Source organism: Narcine bancroftii, chromosome 7 (assembly GCF_036971445.1).
Source record: "Narcine bancroftii isolate sNarBan1 chromosome 7, sNarBan1.hap1, whole genome shotgun sequence".
In the NCBI taxonomy this organism is placed as follows: Eukaryota; Metazoa; Chordata; class Chondrichthyes; order Torpediniformes; family Narcinidae; genus Narcine; species Narcine bancroftii.
This window is the reverse complement of record NC_091475.1, coordinates 34,853,048-34,877,938: the sequence shown is the minus strand read 5'-3', so window position 1 is coordinate 34,877,938 and position 24,891 is coordinate 34,853,048. Positions and strand designations below refer to the sequence as shown.

Below are 24,891 nucleotides of genomic sequence, written 5' to 3'. Positions count from 1 at the left end.
AAAAAGGTATAAGATAGTTTTGAATCAAAGGCATCTTGGGTGATATATGTCCTTTTGTTCCAATTTCATCATTTATCCTATTCTAAACATAATCAAATGTTTTAACAATGGTGACTCTTTAACACCAATTATTAATTCTTAGCTCCATTTATATATAAATTCCTCTACTAATCTCTCTCATTATATCCAATTTTATTTTAACCCATGCTTGTTTTTTTACTCCTTCAAAAAGAGAAGTAAAGAATCTCATTTGAGCTACTTGGCAATAATTCTTGAAGTTAGGAAGCTGTAGGTCTCCCAATTCATATCTCCACGTTAATCTTTCTATAGAAACTCTTGACATTTTACTTTTCCAAAGAAATTTACTTACATGTTTATTTAATTCTTAAAACAATATTTGTGGCAATAATAGAAGTAAGGTTTGAAAAAGATGCTGTATTCTTGGGAATATATTAATCTTAAAATTAACCCTTCTAACTAATGTTATAGGTAAAGTTATCCATTTTAAATCTTTAAACTTTTTGAGTAATGGCAAATTTTTTTTGGATTATTATCTACATGAGTCCCTAAATATTTAACCCCATCTTTTGGCTACTTAAATTGAGTATTTATTTGACAATGACTATAATCTCCTTCAGTAAGAGGCATAATTTTACTTTTGTCCCAAATTATTTTATAACCAGAAAATTAAAGTGTAATTTTTGCAAGAAAGTCTCAGGATCTGTCAAATATATTAAAATATCATCTGCAAATTAACCAATTTTATGCTCTTCTTGACCAACCTTAAATCCCTTAATTTCCAAATCACTCCTGATTACCTCTGCTAGTGGCTCTATAGCTAGTATAAACAATGCTGGGGATAAGGGCCATCCTTGTCTATTTGATCTCGTCAAGTGCCGCTAGTTCATTGACCACGTTTGAATGATATAGGCATTCAGATAAAATGACCTCATACTCATTGAGCTTTTACAATCTCGTAATCTTTCCCTCTTTTGCACTTGACATTCATCCATTCTACTCTTACTTTGTTCTTTATTCACTTTTGACTTACTTCATCCACACACTTCCCTTTTACCTTATTCATCCTTTTACAATCTGTTGAACCCATCACCTCCCCCTCCCCCCCACAACTATTTAGTTTAAAGCCTAACTGACGTACTAGATTTGCCAGGATCCAGGTCTCATCATGGTTCAGATGGAGCCCATCCCCCTTGGACAGAAGCTTTCTAAGATACAACAAAAAGAAGAGAATTGGCGGACAAAAAAAAAACGAAACACTACAAATGTATAAGGTGGAGAAGAACATAATGAAAATAAAGCAGAAGTATTACAAGCTAGGAGAAAAAAACGCACAAAATACTGGCTTGGCAGCTTAAAACAGAACAAGCTAAAAGAACAGTATTGGCATCAAGGAAAAAGGACAAACAAATTACATATAACCCAATGGAGATAAATGAAAATTTGAAGGAATTCTACGAGCCATTATACTGAACTGAGAACGAAGGGAAAGAGGACAAAATAGATGAGTTTCTAGCTAAAATTGAACTACCGAAATTGCAAGAAGAGGAGTACAACAAATTGATAAAACCATTTGAAATAGAGGAAATACAAGATATATTAAAAAAGCTACCGAACAATAAAACGCCTGGGGAGGACGGACTCCCAATAGAATTCTATAAAACATTTAAAGAGTTACTAATTCCTCCTCTCCTGGAAGTAATGAACCAGATAGAATGATTCAGATAGCCAGATTCATGTAAAACAGCAATAATTACAGTAATACCAAAAACGGGGAAAGATCCACTAACACCAGCATCGTATAGAACAATATCTCTACTTAACTCAGATTATAAGATAATAGCAAAACTATTAGCAAACAGATTGACTGTCTGTGTACCAAAAATAGTAAAACTAGATCAAACTGAATTTATTAAAAGATGAACAATGGACAATGTCTGTAACTTCATTAACTTAATCCATGCAGTACAAGGAAATAAGATGCCAACAGTGGCTGTTACTTTAGATGCAGAGAAAGCCTTTGACAGGGTAGAATGGAATTATTTATTCAAAGTATTACAGAGGTTCAACCTATCAGAGAAATATATTAATTGGATTAAAGCATTATTTAAGGGTCCAATAGCGAAGGTGACAGTAAATGGATATATATCGAACCAATTTAAATTAAGCAGGTCAACTAAGCAGGGATGTCCACTATCTCCCTCACTGTTGTTCGCGTTAGCTATAGAACCCTTGGCAGAACTGATAAGAACAGAAAATAAAATAAGAGGGATAAAAATAAAAGAGAAGGAATATAAAATCAGTCTATTTGCAGATGATGTCATAGTATACTGAACAGAACCAGAATTATCAATAAAAGAATTACACAAAGGAATATGGAGAAATATCGAGGTACAAGATCAACACAAATAAAAGTGAAGCGATGCCAATGAATAATGAGGATTTCACAAAGTTTAAGAAAGAATCACCATTTAAATGGCAAACACAAGCAATCTGATACCTAGGTATTAGACTAGATAATAATCTAGGCCATCCATACAAATCAAATTATCAGCCATTAATGAAGAAATTACAAGATGACTTAGAACATTGGAAAGATTTACCACTAACACAGATAGGAAGGGTAAATTGCATTAAAATGAATATCTTCCCAAGGATACAATACCTATTTCAATTGTTACCAATTCCCTTAACAGAGAAATTCTTCAAGGAGCTAAAGAAAATAATAAGGAAATTCTTATGGAAAGGGGGGAAACCGAGGATAGTGCTAGATAAATTAACAGAATGGTACAAACAAGGGGGCTTACAACTACCAAACTTTAAGAATTATTATAGAGCAGCACAATTAAGATACCTATCAGATTTTTATCAAACAAGGGAAAATCCAGATTGGACCAGGATAGAGCTAGATAAAATAGGGGAGAAGGTAGCAGAACATATACTTTATAAGTGGGATGAAAAACTGGTGCAATATAGAAGTTCACCAGTACTGCACCATCTACTCAACATTTGGAAGAAGATTCACATAGAAAGGAAAAAAACAAATGACCAACTGCCAAAATTAATATTGACGCAAAATCAACTAATCCCCTTCACAATAGATAACCTTTCCTTTAGAGAATGGGAAAGAAAAGGGATCAAAAGAATAGAAAATTGTTTTTTGGGAAATAATTTATTATCATTTGAACAAATGAAGTACAAATATGGTATAACTCACGGCACAATGTTTGCATACCACCAACTGAAAACCTACTTAAAGGACAAATTGGGAAGCAGGCTGAGGTTACCAGAAGGAAGCAGTTTTGAATATGTGATTACAGACACAATGATAATTAAAAGATTTATAACAAACATGTACATCAAACTGCAAGAGAAAGAGAATGATGAAATAAGCTGTAAACCCAAACAAAAGTGGGAACAAGATCTAAACATAAAAATAAAGAATGAAACATGGGAAAAGCTATGCTCCGGAACTATGAGAAATACAATAAACTTGAGGTTACGCATGATGCAATAAAATTGGTTACACAAGCTATACACCACGCCCCAAAAGTTAAATAAATGGGACCCAACAGTATCAGATAGATGTTTTCATTGTCAGAAGGAAACGGGAACAACAGTACATGCAATTTGGGCATGTGAGAAAGTGGAAATGTTTTGGGAAGATCTAAATCAGGTATTAAATAAAATCACAAAAAATAACATACCAAAAAAATCCAGAGATCTTTCTTCTAAGTAATGTAAGAAGTAAAGAACTTAGACTCGATTTGGATGAAGCACAAAAAAGATTTATTATGATAGCCTTAGCTGTAGCAAAAAAATGTATAATGTCAACTTGGAAATCAGAAGAGAGCCTGAGAGTACAGCAATGGTACATAGAAATGAATAAATGTATTCCATTGGAAATAAATAACATAATTTAAAAAATAAAGTCACGGTATTCGAATAAATTTGGGAACCGTACATGGAACACAATTGAGAGGGCCTACCGCGGACCTCCACCATCTAAAATGATAGAATGAGAAGAAGACGAAATGAACTGACCCAGTGTGTAACAGTAGATGACACAATTTTCTTGTTTATTCTCATTGTGTGATGACATTGTTTAATGTGTTTATTGTATTGTATATGTTGAATGTTTAATGGGTTTGGAGGGGGCTGGGAAGGAGGGAGGGAAGGGAGGAGGAAAAAGGGGAGAAAATGACACTATGTATATTCAAGAGGTTTGTGTGTATTTTCGTTAATATGGTTCATAGTGTGAAAAATAAAAAAAGTTAAAAAAATAAAAAAAAAGGACAGAAGCTTTCTTCCCCAATACTGGTGCCAATTTCCCATGAATTGGAACCCACTTCTCCCGCACCAAATCTTGAGCCATGCATTTAACTCTCTTATCTTCTTTTTTATATAATTTTTTAATTCATTTCTTCACTGTGAACCATGTCAATAACAATATATACAAATATTCATCGTTAAGATATACACAGAGACATTTTCATTCCACCCTTCCTCCTACCCTCCCCACCCCACAACATAAATCAAAAAATAAAAAGAAAGAAAACATAAATAAATAAACTATAAAAGAACACAAAAGAAAAGAAGAAAAGTAAATCGTGTCATCCAAAATTCCATATTTAAGTATTCTCGTATCTTATCACATTTTGAGGGATGGAGCTCTGAAATATGTGGTTTCTAATATACTCTATGTATGGTTCCCACATTTGTTCAAATAAAGTATGTTCACCTTTTAGGTTGTAGGTAATTTTTTCTAATGGAATACACTTGTCCATTTCTATGTACCATTGTTGTATTTTTAAGGTTGTTTCCATTTTCCAAGTTATCATTATGCACTTTTTTGCTGCTGCGAACACAGTCATAATAAATCTTTTTTGAGCCCTGTCTAATTTTAGGCCTAATTCTTTGTCTTTTATGTTGTTTAACAGGAAGATTTCTGGATCTTTTGGTATCTTATTTTTTGTAATCTATTTAATATTAAGTTTCATACTATCAGTTGAAAACTTATTTAAAAGAAAAGTTGAAAACTAGCCTAAGATGACCTGAGAGTAGCTGCTATGAAGACTTAATTACAGACACCGTGATAGTAAAAAAGATTACAAACATGTACAGCAAATTGCAATACAAGGAAAATAATGAAACAATGTACAAACCCAAACAAGGTTGGGAAAAAGATTTAAATATACGAATAAAGACAAAACATGAGAGGAATTATGAGTAGGGACCATGAGTAATACAATAAATACTCGGTTTCGTATGATACAAATCAATTGGCTACATAGATTATATGTTACTCCTCAAAAGTTAAAAGAATGTAATCCAACAATATCGGAGAAATGTAAACAAGAAATTAGAACAAAATTACACGCAATTTGGACATGTACAAAAGTGAAAACTTTTTGGGAGGATTTAAACTCTCTGATCTTCTTGACCCTGTGCCAATTTGCATGTGGATCAGGTGGCAATCCAGAGATTACCACCTTTTTGGTTCTGCTTTATTAGTCCCAAGCTCCTCAAATTCCCTCAACTGAAATTGTGGAGATTATATATTTGATGTGGAATCTGGTGGGGACAAGTGAAATCCTGTTTATGTTACAGAGGGGGCCAGGAAGTTAATGAGATGTGGGAAAGGCCTGAATTGATTGTGGTGGAGGGGAAGCCATGTATTTTGAAGAAGGAGGGTATCTCATCTGATCTGGATGGAAGGTCTCCTGTTGGGAACAGATACAACAGAGAAAGAGGAAATGAGAGAAAGAAATAGAATTTTTACTGGGGCTGGGTGTGAGGAAATGTATTTGAGGTAGTTGTGGGAGTAGGGAGGTTTGTAAAAAATGTCAGTAGAAAGTTTGTCTCCTGAGATGTAGTCAAAGTGATCGAGAAAGGGAAGAATATCGCCAAAGGTGGACCCATTGAATTTGAGGTTGGGGTGAAAGCTAGCAAAGTGAAGAAAATTTAGTATTGATCAGGGTTATGGGGTTAGTGTGGTGTATTGGGATTAGTTTGTATTGATCAGGGTTACGGGATGAGTATGGGGTTCTGGGATTAGTTTGTATTGAATTTTACAGAACTGTCAGGTGGTCAGTGGGATTTTGATTGCAGTTTTCACACTAGCAAAAAGTGGCTGAAAGACAGTGTAACATCCTGTATTTGTACTTTGGATCATTAATCATTAATGTTCAGGGTTTCTCTGCAAGTTTCCAGTGAGTTCACCATCCTGTATTGCAGGAGTTATTTGAGAAGAATTAATGTTTCAATTTAGACTGGTCGCCATCTGTTCATGGAACGTGGACAAGGCTGTCAATCCAATCTTCATTGTTCATCTGTAAGTGGAGTTGAATTGAGGTGCTTAAGAGCCATCATTAACAGCATTGAAAAAACTTCTTTTGTTAACTGTGCACCTGGTTTGTCATAAAACATTGTGCATGAGATGAAGGGGAGCAGTTCCTTTTAAATAGGGTCGGCACCAGAACGTATGTTAGAGGGGGGCATTAGTGATTTTGAGGGGGGCTTGTTCAGTGGGGGAGGGGATGATGATGGTGTTAGCAGTGACCTGTTGATGGGAGAGAGGTGCTGGCAGGAACCTACGTTGTTTACACCATCCACCCGTCCAACGTGGGACACGAGGGCACACTTTTTATTGCATCAAGCGTCATTAGATGGTACTGACACATGATGCACGCTAATGTCGCGGCCGGGGGCGGGTGGAGAGTCCTAGCTTGCATCAACCTAGACGCTACTGACACATGAGGGAGTGGGGCGGGTCTGGCGGCCAGTGATGACCACGACTGTATGGAGGGGGCACAGAACCTCGTTGGGGGAGGTCAATGCCTGCGGAGGCTCCCCCTTGGTGTCAACCCTGCTTTTAAATGAGAACTATTCTTTATCACTTCAATTTTAAGTAATATTAAAGCAACATTAAAGGCATCTGGTTTGAGTAGAATCACACACCTTGCAGGAATTAGCAGAAGAAAATGTTTGCAGAGGATGAATTAGCTCAAATGGAGGAAGGGATGGGTTGAGTCACATCTGTGTTGCATTTTCCATGTCATTCCATATAGGTCTGTCTAAAGCTCATTGCTTTCTTCCCAGTACTCATCAGCCTGTATTATGCAGCCTTTTACATCGTAATATGTGCACTGTTTGCTCTGTCCTTGTTTGTGCTGTTATACACGACGGACCCGTATATACCAACTTACCAAGACAGACTCAAAGCACCAGGTAAGGCTCTGAAGCTCTTGTTCATGCCTCAGTTGGTGATTTCAGCATTAGTTTCCACAGTGAATAAAACATACAGCAATGCTGCATTATGTATAGTGACTTAATGTTTTGTACTATTGAACACTGGGACCCAGAGAGCAGAGCACTGATGGCAGTGTTCTCAGTCCTCCTGTCCAAACACTCACAGAGAAGTACCCCAGAGTGAAAACATCCTTTTGGGCTGTGGACTGCCATGTTGGGAACTTGGCATGGACCTTGTCCTCCCCACTCCTTCCTGTTTGCTGTTAGGAACTCGGCATTGATCTTGACCTCCCACTCCAGCCCACTGCTAATTTGGGAATGAACCTTGACCTCCCCACTCCTGCCTGTTGCTGTGTTGCGAACCTGGCATGAAGCTTAACCTCTGGCACTCTTTGCATTGCTATGTTGAGATCTTGCTCCAAATTCCTGGCCTCCCTTCTATGTGCTGCTGTAATGGAAACCCAGCACTAAACACCGCCCTCACCTTGTGCTACCCCGCTAATGAACTGACCACAGGTTGGTATGGAAGGCAGGTACAGAGTTGAGGCAGGGTGGTGAGGCTGCCTGCCGTTTAGATGTGGAGTTCAGGGCTGCACCCGGGCTGGTATGGAGAGTGCAAGCCAATTCAGGGGATCAAAGGCTCAAGGCTTGAGAGGGCTACCCAGCCAGACAGAGAGTGCCAGTGAGCAGCTTCCATTAGATCCATATAATGATGAGAAGTGGTCTGTCAACACAGTGCAGGTGCAATGACTCACACCCACCATGCACCCCTGAGTCCTCGCCTCAGTGCTGAGTGTCTGCACTGTGTCCCAAACCCACCATGCACCAGCCATTACAGGTAGCCTCGACACCGAACCCTGGCTGATTCATCACTGGGGAAGTAGAAGCAGAGGCCAGCAATCCACACTGTCAACTCAACAGCACTGTTGCAAAATGCTGTCTGAATCCTTTTCAGTTCTCTGACATCTATCCCATCGTTAGGTGAGAGGAAATGTACACAGTACTAGAAGTGCGGTCTCACTACTTCTTGTACAGATGTAACATAACATTGCAGTTTTTGTACTCAAGGTCCTGTCTGTGAAGGCAAGCATTTTCTTCACAACCTGGTTTACCTGTGACACATCTTCCAGGAACTATGTACTGGTACCCCTTGGCCTCTGTTCTGTAATACTCTCCAAGGCCTTACATATAAATCCTGCCATGGTTTAACTTCCCAAAATGCAACACCTCACACTTATCCAAGTGAGTTTCCATGTGCTATTTCTTGACCCACTTTCTCAGTTGACCTAGATTCTGCTTTGTAATCTTAGACAACCTTCTTCACTGTCCACTGGTCCACCAATTTTGGTATCATCTGCCAATTTACTAACCACCTTGTCTACATTTTAAAGTACATCTCTATCATATGTTACACATGGACTTTTACTGCCTATAGGTTTGCCAGTTATGTATCTGCATCCTCTTTTGAAGACTAGAACAGTGTTTGATGCATATGATGTTTGATAATCCCAAACTGTGTCCTTGTAATAAACTGTGTTAAAAGATTCCTTTATTTGTCATGTAATAATACATAAAATGTAATGTGTGTGGTGATATGTAATTACACCATCAGGTCACCAGGGGTCATCCCAGTGACCTTGTATATAAAGAGTCCAGAGCTACAGTCTAGCCTTCCAGGTTTGTCTTGCAGAGGGACAAGACCTCTTAATATACATATTAGTTTATTAAAGCTGTCTTATACTCGCACTGCTGGTGTGGTTATTGTCAGTACAATGTGAATGACATATTTCAACTTTTGTCTGCCGTAAGGCATGCAAAATTACCATGAGCATTGCCCAGTGCCCTAACAATAGGAGAAAGAAAACCAAAAGAGAGTCTTTGCAGTGAAACTGAATGCCCATGGATTTGCCTCCAGTGCCCCAACAATCTCTGCAGCTGCACAGACTCCTGTTCAAACAATCGGCCGCCCAAACTCCAGGTCCAAGCCTCTGATACGATCAGGAAGCCTTCAGTGCCCAAAGCCCTCTGGGAGCCTCTCTTGCCTCAGCACCCTCTCAAATCCCCATTCCGATACCTGGTTCGCACGAGCCAGTCTCCAGCAGCCCACAGCCTATGTGCATCCTTCAACTGCAAGTCACCAGCCTCCTGCATCTTGTGTGGGTCCTTCAGCCACTGAGCCCCTCACTGATCCACTATTGTGGTAACCATCCTGTAGGGTCATCCCATTGCTTCTATTTCTCAACCGGGGGAGGGGGGTTTGCAAGGTGGAGTGTTCTCCCCATTTCTAGTGCCCTACACTGATCAGCTGCTCCCTGGAGTCTGTAACCCCTCATGGTACACGCGCCCAGCACAAGCACCGCACTCTTGGGTACAGACCTCTGTGGTTGCAGGATTTTAAAAACTAGCAGCTTTCAACAAGAAATAGGTTGCATAAACAATAAAATTAAAATAAACTATGTTGATAATTTTAAAACAATTTCATAGTAAAAATTACATCCCTTTATAGGATGACTCCCTTGTATGGGTAATTCCCTTGCTTCCCAGTATGTTAGTTCCTTTGTGGACATTGTCTAAATTTGCATTCTGTTTTGTTATAGGTGTGACGATACAACCGCAACCAAAATATTTGGATATCACCTTTAATGTCTCAGACCCAAAGAGCTGGCATTATTACTCCAACCACCTCCATCATTTCCTTTCAGGTAGAAGCCTGGTGGGACACCAACCCTTGCATACTTGGTCGCAGGGCTAGAGTCACATAAAATGCAATATGTGATCTAGGCAAATGGGAAAGTTCAAGTTTGTTGTCTTGTGTTCAATGAGGAAGTTCATTTTGTAAGCAGGCCAGCTACTCAAATTGTACATAGTGCACCAGGGAAAACAATACAGGGTGCAGAGTTTCAGAGACAGATCATTAGAGCAGAACAAAGGCAACATTGTTTTACTAAATTTATGAATAAATCTAAATTTATTTAGTGTTTGGTTTATTTGAGTCAAAAATATTGAAATTTACATTACCCTTGCTATTGACAAAAGGCCTAAACATACATACATAGACATACAGCACGGTAGCAGGCCATTTTGACCCACGAGTCCATGCTGCCCAATTTACACCCAATTAACCTACACCCCCTGTATGTTTTGAAAGGTGCGAGGAAATCAGAGCCCCTGGAAATAACCCTCACAGACACGGGGAGAACATACAAACTCCTTACAGACAACACGGGATTCGAAGCCTAGTCCGGTCCCAATCGCCGGCGCTGTAAAGGCATTACGCTAACCATAATTGCCAATCATGCCACCCTAATTCGATTCTTCGGTAGAGTAATATTTAAATTCAAAATTCAATAAATATTTCCATGATTTCACTTAGTTTTGTACATCAGCACAACCGATGTGAGCCAGTCAAACCAATTGGTCCCTCTTCCGCCCGTCACACCTCTTCCCTGTCACTCTTCACCATTGCCCTCCACCATCACTCCTCACTCACTCCTCACCATCACCGTCATCCTCACCGCCATTCCCCACTGTTGCATCTCACAGTCACCCTCACCCTCACTGCCACTCCTCTACCATCACCTATACTGTCACTCCTCACCATCACTCTTCACCGTTATCTGCACTGTCACTCCTCACTGTCACCCTCACCATCATCATCTCCCCTCACCGTTACTCATCACTGTCACTCCTCACCATCACTGACACCCTCCACTATCATATTGACTGTCACTCCTCACCCCTCTCTCCTCACCATCACTCCTCACCGTCACTGACACCCTCCACCATCATATTGACTGTCACTCTTCACCCCCCTCTCCTCACCATTACTCCTCACCATCACTGACACCCTCCACACTCCTCACCGTCACCCTCACTCCTCACCGTCACTCCTCACCCTCCACCATAATCTGCATTGTCACTCCTCACCTGCACACCAAGGATGCATACTAAGGATGCATGCTTAGCCCACTGCTCTACTCGTTATACACTCACGACTGTGTGGCCAGGCACAATTCCAATACTATCTACAAGTTTGCCAATGAGACCACAGTTGTCAGCAGAATCACAAACGTCAATGTACACGAGGGAGGGAGATAGATCAGCTCATTGAATGGTGTAACAACAACAACCTTGTGCTGAACGTCAGCAAAACCAAGGAGATGATTGTGGACTTCAGAAGGAAACCAGGGGAACACGACCCAGTTCTTATTGAGGGTTCATTAGTGGAGAGGGACAAGAACTTCAAATTCCTGGGTGTCAACATCTCCGAGGATTTGTCCTGGAGCCTCCACGTTGATGCAATCACAAAGAAGGCTCACCAGCAGTTATACTTTGTGAGGTGCCTGTGGAGATTCGGTATGTCACCAAAGACTCTTGTAAACTTCCACACACGTGCACCATAGAGAGGATTCTGGCTGGTTGCATCACCGCCTGGTATGGAGGTGCCAACTCTCAGGACAAGAATAAACTCCAGAGGGTTGTTAGCTCGGCCTGCGACATCACAGGCACCAGACTTCACTCTATCGAGGACATCTATATGAGGCAATGACTTAAAAAATAGCCTCTATCCTCAAAGACTTAGGACATGCCCTCTTCACTCTGCTACCTTTGAGAAAACAGGATAGCCTAAAGATACGTTTTCAATGGCACCAGGGTCAGTCCCAAGGTGGGGGGGGGGTGCATTGTCCCTCCAATTGAAGAGCTGTGTCCCCCATACGGTCATGGCCATCGCTCGCCATCAAATCCGCCCCCACCCCCTCCTACATCACTAGTATCTAGCTTGACGCATGCTAGCGACTCTCCACCCACACCTGGCTGCGTTAAGCGTCAGTGGTGCCCATTAATGCTTAACACAATAAAAGCAGCGCCCTCGTCTCCCACATCAGAGAGGTGGATGATGTTGACATTCGTTACCAGGTAGGTCCCAGTATCCACCAGCACACCCTCTCAGGTAGGTCCCAGCATCCAACAGCACCCTCCTCCCCCCAACCCCACACCCCCATCGCTGAGCAAGTTTATGATTGATCCACTGTGCCTCCCCCAACACACTCATGCCCCCCTCTAACATTTATTCTGGTGCTGACCCTGAATGGCACAAGGACAGCTTCTTCCCCGCTGCCATCAGATTCCTGAATGATCAATGAACCAAAGACACTGCCTTACTTCTCATGCACTGTTATTATTAATGTTTATGGTAAATGTTGTAAGACAGTTATTATATGTACATTTGCTCTATGTTGCTGAATAACACTGAATTTCATGATTTGTTCATGACAATAAATCCTGATTCTGATTCCCCACCATCACTCCTCACCGTCACCACCCTTGGTCACTCCTACTGTCCCTTTTGAAAGTTACTGTGTAATATTGTCCACCTCTTTTTTTTAGTTTATCCCATTCCTCAACGTTAGATTGCCAACTAACAACTCTGGGCTGGGATGAATGGGGAAACAAAGGAGAATTCCAAGCACATTGCTTTCTGCATTGTAAAGCTAGCATTCTTCTGTGAATCCAGTATGATCCCTGGGGCTTCGCTGGTGGCTTAAAACCCCTCCTCTAGACACTTGTCAGGACTCTAGAACTGCAACTGAGCTCTGTCAAATGTTGTTCCTGTAGAGACAAAGTTTGTTCATCCATTCGTTGCTTCTCGATCACTCTATAATTTAATACTTCCATTTCTAGCTCTGATTTCTGTCTTTACCTATCAGCGTATAACAGGTCAGTCCAAGAAAAAATCAACCACAACTGTACCAGCGGCAATTACACCTTCCAAGGAGGGTATGGTCCTAATTCAAAGTATGCCTGCCAATTTACTCGAAACATGCTGAAGAACTGCTCTGGATTGGAAGATCCCACTTTCGGATACAAGACTGGTCAACCCTGCATCTTAATCCGAATGAACAGGGTACGTCTGTTTGTGAAGAACAAATGGTTAGAATAATAGGATCACAGAATGATTACAGCAAGCCAAGAAGGTGTGCAACTCAGCAGTTCCAACGTTGGCCTGTTCTCTGTGGGCTTGGAAATTCTTCTCCATTGTATGTTGCACCATGATGTTGTACAGACACACCTGGGAGTGCTTGTACATGAATCACCAAATGTTAGTTTGTAGGTGCAGCAGGTAGTCAAGAAGGCAAATGGGATGTTGGCTTTCATTGCCAGAGGGAAGGAGTTATAAGTGCAGGGAGGTTATGCTGCAACTGTACAGGGTACTGTTGGTTCCACACCCAGAGTACTGCATACAATTCTGGTCTCTACTTGAGAAAGAAAAGCCTGTTTTTAGAGGTGGGGACAGAGGAGAATCAATAGGTTGATTCCAGAAATGATGGGGTTAAGGGAAGAGATTGAGCCGCCTGGAACTGTACTCATTGGAGTTGAGAAGGATGAGGGAGGATCTTATGGAGAAATATAATATTTTATGAAAAGAATAGATAAGAGAAGCAGAGAGTGAAACACAAAAAGTCTGCAGACACTGCGATTATAGTAAAAACACAGAAATGCTGGAGGAATTCAGCAGGTCGTCCAGCGTCCATGGGACGTAAAGATGTAGAACCGATATTTTTGACCTGAGCCCTTCATTATAACCTTCATCTATCTTTACCTCTTATGGATGCTGAGTTGCTCCAGCATTTCTGTGTTTTTAATAAAAGAAGCAAGATCCAAGTTCTGCTCCTATTTCTTATGTTCTTGCGCTCCTCAAATGGAATGACCTCATCTATTGGCAGCGCATGGCAGATTCCAGCCAGATACTGCAAAATAGTTTTACCTCACATTGCTCTCAATTCTCTTGCCCTTTATTTTAGTCAGTCCTCAACCCCTTGACCCATAGCAACACGCCCATTAACCATTTTGTCCCAACACCATCATTATTTTGTGCACTTCAATCAAATCTCCCCTCCGTCCTTATTTCAAACCAAACAGTCCCAGCCTCTCCAACCTTGTAACTATAGTTTCTCATCTCACGAATCACTCTTGTACATTTTTTCTAAGTTCTCTCTAATTTCTTCACATTCTTCCCATGACCTGAATCCTCCAGGGCCTTATTACTGTATAAAGGTTCAGTAAAATGTCCCTGCTGTATCTCTTATCTATAAATCCCAGAATCCTACTGGCCTGATTAACTAGTTTCTCAACCAACTCAACCATTTTCAATGCATTGGGCATCCATACCCTCAGTCTCCTCTGCCCCTGCTCCCATTCTAGAACAGTTTCTTTTATTCTGCATGATCATTTCTCATTCTACCATTTCTCATTCTATTTACTCTCATTTCTCCCTGTTAACCCTTGTACCCCCCTGCAGAAACATGAAATGGAGAAAAATCATAGACAAAGTTAGAATCTGACCCTCAGCAGCACAGCAGGCAGAGTTCTGAGTTGACATCTCACGCACTGGGTAGGAGAGCGTAGCGGTTAGTACAAAGCTATTATAACACCAGTGACCTGGGTTCAAATCTGCCGCTGTCTGTAAGAAGTTTGTACATTCTCTTTCTATCTGTGCTTATGTCCATGCTTTGTCTAGAACATAAGAAATAGGAGCAGGAGGAGGCCTTTCAGCCTGTCAAGCCTGCCCCATCAATGAATAATATCATGGCTGATCTGGCCATGGACTCAGCTCCCCCACACTACCTGTTCCCCAGAACCATTAATTTGTAAAAATCTATCTGTGACTGAAATGCATTCAATGAGGCAGTCTCTACTGCTTCCTTGGGCAGAGAATTGCACAGATTCACTACTCTCTGGCAGAGCAGTTTCTCCTCATCTCAGTCCCAAACTTACTCCCTTGAATCCTGAGGCTACTGTATGCCCCCTACTTCTAGTCTCTAGAAGCTGTCTTTTACTTCCTATGGATGTTGCATTACCTGCTGAATTACCCCAGCACTTCAGTGGACTGTGTTGAAGCCTAGATTTTCTTGTTTACCTACAATAGTGCAAGATAGTCCTTTTGTGCTGTTGGCGCAGTCTGTGATTAGCGGTGGTTGACATTTGCCCAGTAAAAGTAACTGGGTTCTTGACGATGCTACACAACCAATTAAAAGTTTGAAGAGCATGGAACAGAGATGTCCAACTTACGAGTTTTTTTTAAATTGAATTTTCAGATTATCAATTACTTGCCTGGAGATGGAACTACCCCAAATGTAACCTGTGCTGTTCTGGTGAGTGCTAATGGATAGGAAAAAAAAAACCTTTTCTGCTGAGGATTGTGGAGATAATAAATAAATTAGAGGAATTTGAAATAGGGGAAGTACACGATAAATTTAAAAAGCTGCCAAACAATAAAATGCCTGGAGAGGATGGATTCCCAATAGAATTCTATAAAACATTTAAAAAGTTATTAATTCCTCCTCTCCTGGAAGTAATGAACCAGATAGAAGAAACACAAAACTTGCCAGATTCATGTAAGACAAACAGCAATAATTACAGTAATACGAAAGACGGGGAAGGATCCACTAACACCAGGATTATATAGACCAATATCTCGACTTAATTCAGATTATAAGATAATAGTGAAATTATTAGCAAACAGATTGGCCGATTGTGTACCAAAAATAGTAAAACAAGATCAAACTGGATTTATTAAGAAAAGACGAACAGCAGATAATGTCTGTAAACTAATTAATCTAATTCATGCAGTTCAAGGAAATAAGAAGTCACAGTGTCTTTTGCTTTAGATGCAGAAAAAGCCTTTGACAGAGTAGAATGGAATTATTTATTCAAAGTATTATAGAGGTTCAATCTACCAGAAAAGTATATTAATTGGATTAAAGCATTATATAATGGACCATTGATGGAGGTACCAGTAAATGGATATGTATTGAACCAATTTAAATTAAGTAGGTCAACTAGACAGGGATGTCCATTATCCCCCTCACTGTTCGCTTTAGCAATAGAACCATTGGCAGAACTGATAAGAACAGAAAATAAAATAAAAGGGATAAAAATAAAGGAGAAGGAGTTTATTTGCAATGACATTATAGTATACTTAACAGAACCAGAAATATCAATAAAAGAATTACATAAGAAATTGAAGGAGTATGGAGAAATATCGGGGTACAAGATCAATGCAAATAAAAGTGAAGTGATGCTAATGAGTAATGCGGATTATACAGAATTTAAAAAAGAATCACCATTTAAATGGCAAACACAAGCAATCCGATACCTAGGTATTAGGTTGGATAATAACTTAAGCCACCTGTACAAACTAAATTATCAGCCACTAATAAAGAAATTGCAGGAAGACTTAGAACATTGGAAAGAATTACCGCTAACATTGATAGGGAGGGTAAATTGCATTAAAATGAATGTCTTCCCAAGGATACAATACTTATTTCAATAGTTACCAATTCTCTTAACAGAGAAATTCTTTAATGAACTAAAGAGAGTAATAAGGAAATTCTTGTGGAAAGGGGGGGAGGGGGAAACCGAGCATAGCATTAGATAAATTAACAGAGAGGTACAACCAAGGTGGTTTGCAGTTACTAAACTTTAAAAATTATTATAGAGCAGTACAATTAAAGTTTTTATCAGATTTTTACCAGACAAGGGAAAAACCAGACTGCACTAAGATAGAACTAGATAAAATAGGGGAGAAGGTACCGGAACATATACTTTATAAATGGGATGAAAAGCTGGTGCAATATAAAAGCTCACCAGTACTGCATCATTTACTCAATGTATGGAAGAAGATCCACTTAGAAAGGAAATAAACGAATTACCAAATACCAAAATTACTATTGACGCGAAATCCACTAATCCCTTTTACAATAGATAACCTTTCCTTTAGAGAATGGGAGAGATAAGGAATCAAAAGAATAGAAAATTGTTTTTTGGGAAATAATTTATTAACATTTGAACAGTTGAAGTACAAATATGGAATAACTCATGGTACAATGTTTTCATATTATCAACTGAAAGCTTATTTAAAGGATAAATTGGGAAACAGACTGAGATTACCAGAAGGAAGCAGCTTTGACTATGTGATTACAGACACAACGATAATTAAAAGATTTATAATGAACATGTACATTAAGCTGCAAGAGAAGGAAAATTATGAAATAAGCTATAAACCAAACAAAAGTGGTAAAAGGATTTAAACATAAAGATAAAAAATGAAACATGGGAGAAGTTATGTTCTGGAACTGTGAAGAATATAATAAACACAAGCTTATGCATGATACAATATAATTGGTTACACAGGTTATATATCACGCCCCAAAAGTTAAAAAAATGGGATCCAACATTATCAGATAGATGTTTTCGCTGTAAGAAGGAAATGGGAACAATAGTACATGCAATTGGGGCAAGTAAGAAAGTGAAAATGTTTTGGGAAGATCTAAATCAGATATTAAATAAAATCACAAAAAATAACATACCAAAATATCCAGAGATCTTTCTTCTAAGTAATATAGTAAGTTATGAATTAGGCCTCAAATTGGATAAAGCGCAAAAAAGATTTATTATGATAGCCTTAGCGATAGCAAAAAAATGTATAATGTCAACTTGGAAAATGGAAGAGAGCATGAGAATACAGCAATGGTACATGGAAATGAATAAAAGTATTCCATTGGAAAAAATAACATATAATTTAAAAAATAAAGTCACATTATTTGAACAAATTTGGGAACCGTACATGGAACATAACAGAGAGGGCTTGCCACGGACCTCCACCCCCTAAAATGATAAGAAGACAAAACGACTTGATCCAGTGTGTAAAAGTAGATGACACATTTTTCTTGTTTATTTTTCATTGTGTGATGACATTGTTTAATGGTTTTATTGTATTGTATATAACCATATAACCATATAACCATATAACCGTTTACAGCACGGAAACAGGCCATGTCGGCCCTTCAAGTCCGTACCGGTTCACTTGAACAACTCCACTAGCTCCTCCGCAAACTCCTGAGGAAGTAGAGGCTTTCTTCATGATGCCATTGGTGTGTTGCCTGGCATTAATCAGAACAATCCCCAATAATACAAAGAATTTTTGTATTATTGTGGTTCACATTAAGACCTTGTAGATCTCTCAAAATCCAGGCCCTAGGGTCAAATGAAATTTCAATTTTTATAATATCTGAGGTTATTTTAACAATGCATTTCCAAAAGTCTTCCAGATAAGAGCAGTTCCAAAGCTTATGAAGTAAATCTCCATCACAAGTTTTACATCTCTGACAACTGGAAGAGGGGTTACGTTGAATATTTATTGGTTTCAGAGGGGGGTGGGAAGGGGGAGGGAAGGTAGGGGGGAAAAATGGGAGAAAATGCCACTGTGTATATTTAATGAGAAACGTTTGTATATATTTTGGTTGATATGGTTCACAGTGTGAAAAATAAAAAATTGTTTAAAAAAAAACAAAAACACTATCACCATCACATACCAGGGACAATTTACAATCAACCTACCTACCACCACATCATTGTAATGTGGGAGGAAAGCAGGGCACTTGGGGAAAGCACATGGTAATAATGAAAATGTGCTAACTCCTCATAGACATGCCTGGGTCAGGATCAGACATGGGACTCTGGAGCTGTCGGGCAGCTTCACTACCTGTTGCATCACTGTATCAGGTGGTCATACTTGCTCTTGTTGGAAATGAACATTTCCTGGCATTAATCAGAACAATCCCCAATAATACAAAGAATTTTTGTATTATTGTGGTTCACATTAAGACCTTGTAGATCTCTCAAAATCCAGGCCCTAGGGTCAAATGAAATTTCAATTTTTATAATATCTGAGGTTATTTTAACAATGCATTTCCAAAAGTCTTCCAGCCTCCACTACCACAGTCAGCAATGTGTACCAGGCAACCACCACTCTCCCCTAAAAATGTTTTTAAACTCACCCTAAATAGATGTTCTCCGGTATTGGCTATTGCTGCCGAGGGAAACAAGATGCTGACTGTCCACCCTATCTTTGCGTCATAATCTTATATACCTGTAGAAAGTCACCTCTCATCCTACGTCACTCCAAAGAGAAGTGAAACAAATTTTCATTTGTAATGAAAAGAAATGCATCACAGATTTCTGTTTTAAATTACAGCATGCCTACCCAGAGAATATTGGACAGGTGATGTTTTACCCTGAAAATGGCACCTTTGACCTGTCCTATTTCCCTTACTATGGCAAACAGCCACAGGTAAGGAACGTAATCTGTTTATGAGACCCTTCATCCTGGGTTCTTTAACTGACAGGCACTGGAGTAACTCTTGTCTTTCTACAGCCAACCTACATCAACCCGCTGGTTGCGGTAAAATTCCTGACTCTGAAGAGGAACAGGAAATTTGAAATCCAGTGTACGATTAACGCGCCGAGAATGATTAGTGACAACCCCTATGAAAGATTTGAAGGACGAGTGATCTTCACAGTGGAAATCAAAAAATGACCAAGTGGCGGTTAAGATGTTTTGTATATATTTATATCACTCTGCACATTTTGAGAGAAGATTGCAGAGATTATATGTTAGTGCAATGCTCCTTCATTTTAACCTATAATGCATTGGATTCATATAAACATTGATGTGCTGAATGTGTGGAGTGGTCTGGATCTATCTTTGACAAATCCTTATTATCAAAGGTCAGTATTTAACTGCAGGATCTTTAGGCCTGTGAGTGGTACAGTGGTGGGTATTTTTTTTTCCCTCAGAGATAAATGTCACACAAGCTCTCTTCATATCCAAGAAGTCTTCTTCATGGCCCCACGCCTCTTACCTGTTCTGTTCTTCCATCCATTTTGCTCAAAAAAGTATAGGAAATAGGAGCAAGAATCAGCAATCACGTCCATCGAGCCTGCTGCACCAGTCAATAAGATCATGGCTGATCTGGCCATGGACTCAGTTGCACTAACTTGCCTCCTTCCCATAACCCTCCATTCTCCAACCATGCAAAAACCTATCTATCTGTCTTAAATAAATTCACTGAGGCAGCCTCTACTGCTTCCTTGGGCAGAGAACTCTGCAGATTCACTATTCTCCCACTATTCTGTGGGAGAAGCAGTTCCTCCCCATCTTTGTCCTAAATCTATTCCCCTGAATCTTAGTGCTACGTCCCCTAATTCTAGACCCTACCAGGTTTCTTGGCTCCATATTATCTATCTCTTTCATAATTTTATGTTTCCATAAGATACCCTCTCATTTTTTTCTAAATTTAAGAGAGTACATCCCAGGGAACAATCTCTCCTCATCGGCTAACCTCCTCATGTCTGGAATCAACCAGGGCAAGATCCATCTGGGTGCGTGTCTTCTTTGCGCTCTCTCTCCCTCTCATCTTTCACTTCCCTCCACCTTCTCCATCCCATCTTCTTCCATTTCTCTCTCTATTATTCTCCCATCCTTTACCTGCTCCCTCTTCCCATTTACCCTATCCTTTTCTAACCCCCTCTCTTTGACCTCCTCACCTTGCCCTTCCTTTGTTGGACTCCAGCATCTCATTCCTCACTTCACCTGAATATTACCAATCATACCTTCCAATTTATTTCCCCTCTTTCACTTTATCTCATAAGGTTACGCAGCATAGAACAGGCCTTTCAGGCCAACTCATCCATACTGAAGATGGCATTCTGGATCAGTCCCACTTACCTGAATGTAGTCCATATCCCTCTAAATCCCTTCAATCCATATATCTGCCCAAATGTTCTTTAAATGCTGCAATTGTACCAACTTCTAGAATTTCCTCTAGCAGCTCATTCCAGATACCACCCTCTAGAGTAAAAGTTGCCTATTTCCCCCTTAACTCTTTGTCCCTCACCTTAAACCCATGCCCTCTAGTTTGAGAAATAAACAGTGAGTATTCACGTTATCCATGCCTTTCATGATATTATAAAACTCCATAAGATCACCCCTCTGCTCTAGGGAATAAAGTTCCAGCTCATCCAACCTCTCCCTATAATTAAGCCCTCTAATCGCTGTTACATTTCCCATCATGGAGTCTCTGTTGAAATCAATGGCAATGAATTACCAACTCCATTTAATATTGTTGTGTAAACTTGAATTATTTCTTCTGAGACAAATAACAGCACTGAAGGAAGTCATTCAGCCTGCCGGTTTGCTTATCCATCCACAGAATGGTGTCTTTAATGTGGAAGACCTCTGTTCTTGCATCCTTTTCTATTCCATTAAATGTGTACCCAGCTCCATTTTAATGCAAAGCCTTACATTCTGCTACTCTTCTGCCATGAGGTGAGTTATCTGTGCCATCCTGGCATCTTCTGAAGGACCCTCAGACAATGACTTCTTGCCTCCTTACTTGTACCCCCAATAAATTCTCTATCCCTAATCATGCCTCTCTCTCCCACTCAATACCCACTCATTCCCATTTCCATTCCCACAGTCTATGTCTTCCTCACAAATTCCTGCTCACACATGAACTGACTATAAGACCAAAAACATAGGAGGAGAATTAGGCCATTTGTCTTGTTGAGTCTGTCTGTCAGTCATATCATGGCTGATTTTTTTTTCCTATCAATCCCATTCTCCTGCTTTCTCTCTATAACCTTTGATGCACTTACTAACCAAGAATCTATCAACCTCTGCTTTAAGTATGTGACTTGGCCTCCACAGCTGTCTGTAGTAATGAATTTCAGAGATTCACCACCCTCTGGCTGAAGAAATTTCTCCTCATCTCTGTTGCTAAGGGACATCCTTTTATTCTGAGACTCTGCCCTCTGGTCCTAGACTCTCCAACTGCTGGAAACAGCTTTTCCATCTCCACTTTATCCAGCCCTTCCAATATTCAATATATAAACCCACAAGCTTATTGAGGGAAATTGCAACAGTATCACTTCTTTGTGTGACTCCTGTAAGCCCCACCTCATCCACAGCTGGCGCACCTGCTAGCCTGATCTCTACCTGCACCCCACCTCCTTCTCCCAGTTCATTTCTTTATCTGCTCTTGAGCCTCCTGAATACCCCTCAGCGCTCCATTTGTAACAACATCCTGCAGGTAACCAATCAACACCATTTGGCCTACCTTTCATCTTCTAGCTCTTGTTAAAACAATGGCTCTCTCCCATCCTGACTGGTCCCATGGCACTGACCTTAATGGATGTGGAAGAGAGATGGTGTGCAATTTAACAGCCTGATGCAGTGAGTCATAGGGGGAAATATTGTCACGGTCGTCCAATGTTGCTCACTAATCCATGATCACACTCAAAGGCGTTAGCTTTTGCTCTGTACTGTGAAGGACCAGCACACTCCAATTCTCTGCTGTGTGGCAGAATGGCAAGGGTTCAAGATAGGGGGCAAGGGGCAATTTGGGTGGAGGCAATAAATGGTGTCTTTACTGGTGATGTAACATCCTATGAATAAAAATAAACCTTAGAACATATAACAGTGCTGCACAGGGAGGTACCCTTCAGCCCACCAAGTCGGTGTCAAGCATATCAATTTAACTATCCCATTTGCCTGCACATTGCTCATATCCCTCTATTCCCTGCCTGTTCAGATGCTAAATACCTCTTAAATATTAAAACCGTTTCCACCACTTGCCCTTACAGCATGTTGCAGGCACCTCTGTAAGAACTTGTCCTGCTCATCTCCTTTAAACTATCCCCCCTCCCCCCTTCAAAATAAAGCTATGCGCTCTATATTTGACATTTTCATCCTGGGATAAAGACTCTGACTGTCTCTGCTATCAATGTCCCTCCTAATTTCATACTCTGACACTCCAGGAATGGACTATAGCATATATGGGTGGAATATAAAATAAAACACACACACACACACACACACACACACACACACACACACACACACACACACACACACACACACACACACACACACACACAGACAAAACAACCCCTACACCCCATCCCCTTCCTGGTCTTGAAGGTTTTAATCTCCCTGCCCTACTATCAGATTCACTCGTTTGTGTTTAAGCTGTTGTTTTATTTCATTGTGATCACCTTTCTAGATAAATGGGGTACCCATTCAAAATGTATTGTATCTGAATATTTCCAATGGAAGAAATCAGTTGGGAACAAGGTCAAAAACTAACAACATGAAGCTCCCTGCATTTCAGAATTTGTCTGTCATATCTTGTGCATTGTATATTTTAGAGCCCTTTGCATGAAAATATTATTGTAAAATGTTGAAGATTCAATACATGGCTGTGCAAAAACAATCTGGAGTTTATTTACTCAGCTATTTGTGATCAGACATCAAATTGACATACTCCTTGAAGTGGCTGTCTCAGAAATAAATTGTGCAATGTCAAATAACAAAGTCAATGCTTTTCTCTTTTCCAAAGTGTTGATTTCTGAGGGCGAAGAATGAACACAGCACTGCACCATGCACAACACCAAACCAGCAGGAAAAAGAATAAAACAAAAAGCAGTGAACAATTTTAAAGTAAGATTCACATAATATTTAACAATAAATTTAGCAGGAGAGTAGGATTAAGCAAGATGGCACTTGTAAAGATATGAGGAAAGTGCAGAGGATTAGAGATGGTGGGATCTTAAAGGGAGAACAAAAGAGAAGGAAGGTGGATTAGCTGGGGTGTGTGGGGAGAGAGGAGGATTAGGCAATGGGATAACAAGATGCAGGGGAGAAAGTGGAATTAGATTGTGAGATAATGGTGTGGGGAGTGAGGAATGGATAGTGGAAGAAATTAGCATAGAAACTAGAACAGAAGAAGGCCATTCAGCCCTTCAAGCCTGCTCCACCATTCAACATGAACGTGTCTGATCATAACTTCAGTACTCTATTCTTGCTTTCTTTTCATAGCCCATCATCCCTTTCATCATAAGGGCCACATCCAACTCCATTTTCAATCTATCTAATGGACTGGCCTCAACAGCTTTCTGTGGTAAGAGATGTGGGGAGAGGAAGCTGGGAAATGGGATGAAACTGAGTGAGGGTTTAAAGTGTGCAGGGAGACCACTGAAAATGGGGTTAGAGCAGGGTATAATATGGCATGGGAAGGTCAGAAGTGAAAAAAGCAGGGTCTTAAATGGTGGGATATGAATGTGTTCAGGGAGAACCGGAGAGTGAGTGGGGTATTGAAAATGTGGGCATTGAGTCAAGGGGGGCATCTTCTCCACTGCTTGGGATGTTGCAGGGGGAGAGTAAGATTAGATTGGGTGAGATATCAAAGGGTGTGGAAGGGGAGTCAGAGTGGAATTACACTGGGTGTCATTTACTGGTGGGATGCAATGAATTTTGGGAATTTCAGGATTATAGGATTAGATTTGGTCTGATATGAGGGAGTACGTGGATGGGAACGTTAAGCGGGAAAGGGGTCAAGTGTGTCTGTTTTGGGTTTATGACAGTTTGCCTAATCCCATTCTCCCATCCTATTCTACTAATAGGGCGCCCACACCCAGAGTGTGAAAGTATTCGCGTCAAATGCAGGTGAAGGGATTAACTGGGGAAGACACCTTGGATGAGATGGGCGAAAGGGCCTGTTTTCGTGCTGTGTTATTCTATCACTTCAATATGGGAAGCGGGAGAGTGCGATGATATTGATGGGTGATTAAAGGGTGAGAGAGTTAATAAAAAAAAGGTAAAGGTTCCACTATGGTCACGGAGCAGGACACAGCGCTCGACACTACGGTGAGATTACCACTAGTTCTAAAATTAGAGATTAATACAGATCTAACGGAGGACAACAAAGCTCTAAATGTACA

General features: G+C 40.2%; 1 protein-coding gene across 1 annotated transcript in view; it reads left to right on the top strand.

The window, feature by feature from the left end:
• LOC138738741 (potassium-transporting ATPase subunit beta-like) overlaps nucleotides 1-23,472 on the top strand; it is a 35,211-nt gene extending 11,739 nt beyond the window's left edge. The window contains exons 2-7 of the mRNA XM_069889566.1: nucleotides 7,120-7,248; nucleotides 9,867-9,971; nucleotides 12,978-13,174; nucleotides 15,366-15,422; nucleotides 19,307-19,402; nucleotides 19,487-23,472. Of these exons, the coding sequence (XP_069745667.1) occupies nucleotides 7,120-7,248; nucleotides 9,867-9,971; nucleotides 12,978-13,174; nucleotides 15,366-15,422; nucleotides 19,307-19,402; nucleotides 19,487-19,648 (746 nt within the window). The 3' untranslated portion in view covers nucleotides 19,649-23,472. The remainder of the gene's footprint in view (nucleotides 1-7,119; nucleotides 7,249-9,866; nucleotides 9,972-12,977; nucleotides 13,175-15,365; nucleotides 15,423-19,306; nucleotides 19,403-19,486) is intronic.
• The last annotated feature ends 1,419 nt before the right edge of the window (nucleotides 23,473-24,891 follow it).